The sequence below is a fragment of the Portunus trituberculatus genome, chromosome 36 (genome assembly GCF_017591435.1).
Source record: "Portunus trituberculatus isolate SZX2019 chromosome 36, ASM1759143v1, whole genome shotgun sequence".
Taxonomy (NCBI): Eukaryota; Metazoa; Arthropoda; class Malacostraca; order Decapoda; family Portunidae; genus Portunus; species Portunus trituberculatus.
In genome coordinates this window covers 989225-996724 of record NC_059290.1, presented here as the reverse complement: position 1 = coordinate 996724, position 7500 = coordinate 989225, and the positions used below count along the sequence as shown (strand labels likewise).

General features: G+C 42.0%; 1 protein-coding gene across 1 annotated transcript in view; it reads right to left on the bottom strand.

Moving 5' to 3' along the window:
* The window catches only part of LOC123513442 (nephrin-like), an 89536-nt gene that overhangs the window by 26261 nt on the left and 55775 nt on the right, over window positions 1–7500 (bottom strand). The window contains 1 exon segment of the mRNA XM_045270600.1: window positions 5417–5553. Within this exon segment, the coding sequence (XP_045126535.1) occupies window positions 5417–5553 (137 nt within the window).

Here is a 7500-nt window from a genome sequence, read left to right as displayed (position 1 = left end):
GGTGAACAGGGGCTACACGTGAGGAGACACACCCAAATATCTCCACCCGGCCGGGGAATCGTCCGGTTATCTGGTGTGTGTGTGTGTGTGTGTGTGTGTGTGTGTGAGGAACTGACACGTCCCTGGTGTGCGTTTGTGTTGTTTCGACGCTGTGTGTGTCTGAATGTTTGTGTGTTAGTATATATTTTCAATCAGTTTGCCTGTGTGTTTTCCCCGTAAGGAACCTCAGCATAACGTGTAAGACAAATACTTATGAGCGCAAGTATTTTCCGCCGTGTGCGAGGCCTGTCCTGTTACATCACTCTGACAAATAGTACTCGTGAACCTCCCTGGCTTAACTTGGCTAAACTAACTTTCTCTCCCTTGTTCCCCACAGTAGCAGCGCAGTACATCTCATCTCCCTTGCTACTTACACCCCACCCACCCCTACCCTCTCCTTCCCTTCTTCACTCCTTCCTTCCTTTCCTCATCCTCCCATCCTTGCGTCTTGGCGTTCCTTCCTGCGGGCCCGGGAGCGTTGCTTCGGGGGCCGTGATGAAGAGTGGTGACCGGGACCAAGTTCGCTGCCCTCGTCTCATTAGCTCCGGGTCATCTTTCTGAGCCTCCGATATACGGCGGCCTGCCTGTCTGAGCTGCCTCCCCGCTGATAAACTCCGATATTTACCGATATTCGCCCCCTTTGCAGAGTATGAGGAGGAGGCTTGATGAGTATATGAAGTAAATATACTCGATAAAGTTTTCCCGTAATATGAGAAACCCCAGAGATACGAAGTTTTATGATGCGTATCTTTGTGTATTTTTTTTTGCTCATTTTTTTTCTCTCATCTGACGGAGGGGGGATGATGGATGCTTGACAGGCTGTGTGGGAAGGGCGCGGCAGCTGGTATACGGGTAGCCAGACACGTGCATGGCGGTGAGAGTGATGTGGTGATGTGTTCCGGTAAGGAGTGACTCTTAAGTGTTTGTTTATGAAATGACGGTGTATTACTTGTGTTAAGAGGGTTGGTGGCCGCGCTTCCAGGACTGACGCGGTGTATCAGAGGGAGGGGGCGATAATTGTTGATGGCGTGGCGCTGCTCGGCTTTCTTATTCTTTGTGTTTGTGATCAATTTTGATATTTATTGTCTTTTTTGTTTGTGATCAATTTTAAACGTTTTTGTCTGTTTTGTTTGTCCAGAGTTTCGTCTTCCAGAAATTTTTTACTATTGGTATTTTCATAATGTATTTTTTATTAGTACTTTTTTACGTCTTAGGCCTACAGCTTCAGTAGGCTTAGTGGTAGGCCTGACGGCTTGTTTTGTGGAAGTTTGAGTGGTGGACTAGACCGTGTTAACTAAAGTGACACCTTGTGGAGGAGTGCTGCTGCCTGGCGCTCCCTGACGCACGCACAGAAGAGCAGGTGTAGTGGAGGGGGAGGGGGTCATGGTGGTCCTTAGCCACCAAACCGTTGTAATAAATGAATAGATAGATAGATTGAATAACTATCTAAATAAAATAAAATAAACAGATATATAGAAAACATTTAATAATATAGAATTAAACTAGTAAATAAATTAAGATGAGAAAACTAAGAGTACTAAATAAATAAGCTAAAATAAATCAATAAAATTAATTTTATAACATCATAAAATAAAAGAAATAATAAAGAATGAAATGAAACGAAAAAAAAATGAGATCCAGACTCAAAATAAATAAACCAACGAAGAAATAGAGTCAAATGAAATACACATAACCTTATCTTTGACAATGGAATCATCTTGTGTATATCCTGCCATTGCCTCGTGTCGGCCTGAGCAGCGCCTGTCCTCACCGTCCATCGCAGTGCCCTCGATTGTCACTTCAGAATAGACGCGATGCTTACATAAAACACGCAGGAAATTTTGTATTTTATTTATCGATTTTCTTTTCTCCTCCGTTATTCATGTTTCTCAGCGCGTGTCTCTTCTTCCTGTTATTTATTCCTATCACTTGCTCCTTTCTCAACGTTTTTTATTTATTTCTTTATTTTTTTTTATGGAAACTCGATATTGTACATGTTAAGTTTTGTGCTGTTCATCTTTTGCAGCTTTTTTTTTTTTTTTTTTAATATTGGTGTATTTTTAAGTGTATATGATTTGTTCGCTTTTAAAAGTTTCCGTGGAGAGTTCATAATATTTTCCCGTAGGCATGTTTTTCCTTTGTGGTCAACTTGCTTACTGAAAAACATCCTATTATTACTTGTCGCTCTTAAAAAAGTTTTATTCGTCTATTTTTTTTTTTTTTTTTTTTTTTTTTTTTACTCATCTCTGCGAGGTAATTTCAGCATCCACGGAGTGCCTTCATGTAAATGTTTCATCATTTTTATATCTCCAAGACACGTTACATTTATTTTCTCAGACATTCCATTATTTTTTTTCTTTAGTCACTGCATTTCTTACATTCATTATATATTTTCTTGCCTATTTTTGTTCTAACTCAGCCGGACGCTTTTTTCTTTCCCGTCTCGAGATTTATGTTTTCACGTTCTCGCCTCGCCGCCCTTCCTTCTTCCGTCCCTCTGGCGGCGGCGCGATGCAACATTCACGCGGGGGATTCACTCGTAGGATTTATTAGGAAGGATTAGGATGGTTCTTTCTGGCGGGGGAAGCGAAGCCCATTAGTCTACGCCATAACTCATCGACACTTACCCTGCACCTCCCCCCTGCCCCCCCCTCTCTCTCTCTCTCTCTCTCTCTCTCTCTCTCTCTCTCTCTCTCTCTCTCTCTCCCTCTCTCTCTCTCTCTCTCTCTCTCTCTCTCTCTCTCTCTCTCTCTCTCTCTCTCTCTCTCTCTCTCTCTCTCTCTCTCTCTCTCTCTCTCTCTCTCTCTCTCTCTCTCTCTCTCTCTCTCTCTCTCTCTCTCTCTTCTCTCTTTTTTTTTTCGCCTGTAATTTTTAATGTGTTCTCTGACGGAAGGAAAGGTGACTGAGAAGCCTTGATGTATTTGTACCTTGTGTTTTACAGACGCACTTTATTCCCTGTTGAAAGTAGGTCAGCAGATACACTGTCAGTATAAAACAGCTGCATTTTCTTTTGTTATTTGTTCTCGTTTATTTTCTCTCTCTCTCTCTCTCTCTCTCTCTCTCTCTCTCTCTCTCTCTCTCTCTCTCTCTCTCTCTCTCTCTCTCTCTCTCGTTTTCTTTCTTTCTTTCTTTCTTTCTTTCTTTCTTTCTTTCTTTCTTTCTTTCTTTCTTTCTTTCTTTCTTTCTCTCTCTCTCTCTCTCTCTCTCTCTCTCTCTCTCTCTCTCTCTCTCTCTCTCTCTCTCTCTCTCTCTCTCTCTCTCTCTCTCTCTCTCTCTCTCTCTCTCTCTCTCTCTCTCTCTCTCTCTCTCTCTCTCTCTCTCACACACACACACACACACACACACACACACACACACACACACACACACACACACACACACACACACACACACACACACACATATTCAGATATATATTTTTAAAACGATGGTCTGTATAAGAAAATTCGTTTGGTTGATCTTTTATTGACTTTTAGATCAGTGGATTTTGTGTTGAGCCTTGCCAGTCTTTGTTAACTACGATGAAACTGGGCATGGCTTTTGTCTTTCTTTTTATCCTTCATAGATTGCTGGTAGATTGACTTTTCGAGGCTAAAACTGGATATAGAGGTCATAAAATGTTCATATAAACACAAATAAAAAAAATTATGCTTCACACAAACGGGAAAGAAAATTAGGTTTGGTTTAGGTTAGGTTAGGTTAAGGTTTGTTACGTTAGATGATTATTGTTTTTGTTATTATTATTATTATTATTATTATTATTATTATTATTATTATTATTATTATTATTATTATTATTATTATTATTATTATTATTATTATTATTATTATTATTATTATTGCTATTTTTTTGAGGCGGTATTTTTAGTTTTTAGGTTAGGTTAGGTAAGATATGGTAAGGTTAGGTAAGGTTAGATTAGGTTAGGTTAGGTAAGGTTAGGTTAGGTTAGGTAAGGTAAGGTAAGGTAAGGTTAAGATCAGGTTAGGCATTCGATCAGTTCACCTGTGCTAAGATAGAACTGGTGGTGAATAACAGATAGTTTTTGTTCATTTTCAGACTTTTCTGTTTTCCATTGGTTTTCGTAAATTGTATAGTGTTGCATTGGCGGGTTGAGGCGGGAGTAGGAGTGTGTGTGTCTGAATGAGCAGGAAGGCGCAGGAAGCAGAGACACGTGCGCTACTCAGACGGGATCAGGGGATTGAGTGAGTGTCTGATGGCGAGGCCCAGGACGTGACCCGTTAGTTCAAACCTCCTAATGCGGCAGCCTCCCCTTGCTTCCTGTGGCCTGTGCTTCCTGTCCGGCCAGCGCTACCTAATGTTGGCTTCACTGAGCAATATCACAATCCTAATGGGAATTTCTCCACAACCACTATCAAATCCCTCGTCCTGAACACTCTTAGGAACTCCCCTCGCACATATTTTTAGAAGTTTAAACTCAGCCAGGTTCTCTCGTGGATATAAATAACTATAAGATTGTATGAAGAGATGACTTTTGGGAACTACTGATGCTTCGTAGAATTGATGGCATTTGATATGGTGTATTGAATATTTAATTTTCTCATAATGTTATTCTGGTTCAGCTTCCTTATGGAGGTGCATTAATCTTTGCTCCGAGGTGTACACAGTGGCAGGAGTCAATAGGCGAACTTGTGATTGAAGGCGACTTTCACTGTTTAACCTTTGCAGTGGTGCGGCAGGATATTTGCCGTCACTCTGCAGGAAGGATTGGAGTCATCGATTCCAGCCAAGTTTTCACAATATTCCCGCGTATGTGCGTCACTCATCCTACACGAATTGGTGGAGCGATATTTCCACCACCAGAAATTGACTCTTTCAATGCTCGGCGACTTGTCTTATTTTTCTTTTCTCTTTTTTAGTTGAAGTTTCTTAGTTTTATAGCATAGAGGTTATACAATTAATTCTCAGTGCTGCCAATGTGAATATGGAAACATTCTTTGACAGTGCTATGAGTGTGATAAACAACAACCAAAGTAGTGAAAGGATTAGAAGGGTGTAGTGAAGTCTGAACCACACCGCTTTTAAAGAGCAAGGACTGATTCACAAAGCAGGTAAACAAACAAAATGAAGTATGCGGCACAACAACATTGAGTCATATTGGAATAAGGTAAAGGAAGAACCAGTGAAGAAGGCAATGCTGATACCAGTTACTGGGGGAAGGAGTGTGGGTAGACAGAGAATAAAATGGAAAGACGTGCTGAACCGTGACATGAATAAACTTGGACTACAAAAAGAGGACTCAATGAACAGAAACAGATGGAAAAAAGTTAACTCAAGCGGCTGACCTTACTACACAATGGAAATAAGGTCATATGAAAAAGAAAGTGAAGGTTTATAAGATAATGAGGCGTGTCTTACCTGCAGCCACGATCTGGAAGACACACGGGTGGACCTGCTGGCCGATGTCGTTGGTGGCCCAGCAGAGCAGCGTGCCGTAGTCCAGCTCCGTGACGGGCGTGTAGTTCACCACCGACTCTGTCCCCTGCACCACGTACCTGTCAATGGCAGCGGCAGGCACATTAATTAATCACCCCAGTGTCTGTGTGCCTGTGTGTGCGAAATGAGGTGTAAAAATTAACGATGCGCAAAACAACTGTAACTGTTACCTGTATGACAATTAACACATTTTTCCAATCGCGTTAATTGAACTTTAAAATCACGTAAATTGACACGATCGCAGCGCACACACTGACTGTAGATGAATAAATGAGTAAGAGCTGGTGTTACTTATGTATAATCCAAAGCATATTTCCGGAAAAAAAAGAAAAAAACTAGCGTCACTTGAACTATAGGCATTGAAAAAATTAATAGGAAACGAGAAAGCTCTAACATGTAATCAAGAAGCATTGGAGTGTATCCGTTTTAATGATACAGGAAAGGTTTGCCACGCACGTAAAGGATTTAATTTACGATAACGTTGCAAAGTAAATTCACTGAAAGGTATCTATTTGCACATGAACTGAACCAGAGGCAAAAACCAAAGTGAAATACGGCAGTAAAAGTGACGCACATGCAAGAGAGTCTAGCCAAGTGCACATTCTTGTAAAAATAAGACTTAATTTCCCTAGTGAATTTTCCTCCTCCTCCTCCTCCTTCTCCTTCTCCTTCTCCTTCTCCTTCTCCTTCTCCTCCTCCTCCTCCTCCTCCTCCTCCTCCTCCTCCTCCTCCTCCTCCTCCTCCTCCTCCTCCTCCTCCTCCTCCTCCTCCTCCTCCTCCTCCTCCTCCTCCTCCTCCTCCTCCTCCTCCTCCTCCTCCTCCTCCTCCTCCTCCTCCTCCTCGAGCGCGGGCAGGTATACAGGTGTGCATGTGCAGGTGGATCATCCTCGCCCACACACCTGGCTTTACCTGGCTAATGGAGTGCGCCACAGGTGTAGGCCGAGCGTCTCAGTGCGAGGCTTCGAGAGTGTGTTTGCTTCCCAGGCAGAGAGAGGGAGGTAGAAAGGAGAGGGAGAAGGAGAATGGAGCATATATACGTAAACAAACTTCCATTGATTTTCTCACTTGACTGACCTTCTCTAGGAAATCTCAGTCTATTAACTCGACGCTGTTGAGATTGACAGGAAAATGCCAAACGGAAAACTGACGCTTATAGATCCAACCGTCAGTGGAGTGAATGAATGGATAATATCAATGTAGTGACAGGTGATGTGCTCTTGTAAGTGAGTAAGAGGCTGGAGTATTCGTCAGGTGTTCCAGTGCACTACAAAGCACTGAGAGTAACAGGAAAGGAAAATGATAACAGGAATGACGATTGTATAATGATTCCTAAAAACTACCTTTACTTGTTATTTGTTGATGATAGAAATAGAATGTTTTGACAGATAGGTACAACATAAGTCTCTGGAGGAGAGGAGAGTAGAGGAGAGGAGAGGAGAGGAGAGGAGAGGAGAAGAGGAGGAGGAGGAGGAGGAGGAGGAGGAGGAGGAGGAGGAGGATGAGGAGGAGGAGGAGGAGGAAGAGGAAGAGGAAGAGGAGGAGGAGGAGGTAATAAAAAGAGCAAGGAGGTGGCGGAGGTGTCGAGAAAAAAAAGCAACATAACATCTGGAGACAAAAAGCATCGGAGAAAGAAAAGAATGAAAAAAAAAAAAAAAAAAGATAAATATGCTTGTAAAGAGACGAAACATATTTTTGAAAAAAAAAGAAAAGAGAATTTTATTACACACTAACCAAACATGAGAGGTGAAGCGAAGCAATGCAACAAAAAATGAACACTAGTGAACGTGGATGATTGTGACAAATGTTGGCTTAAAATGTGAACTGATAACACTAGGAACATTAAACACTCGCACGCACGTACAACTGTGGTAGATTTTGAAGTCTTTGTGTTAGTGTGTGTGTATGTGTGTGTGTGTGTGTGTGTGTGTGTGTGTGTGTGTGTGTGTGTGTGTGTGTGTGTGTGTGTGTGTGTGTGTGTGTGTGTGTATGGGAGGAATGGAGGGAGC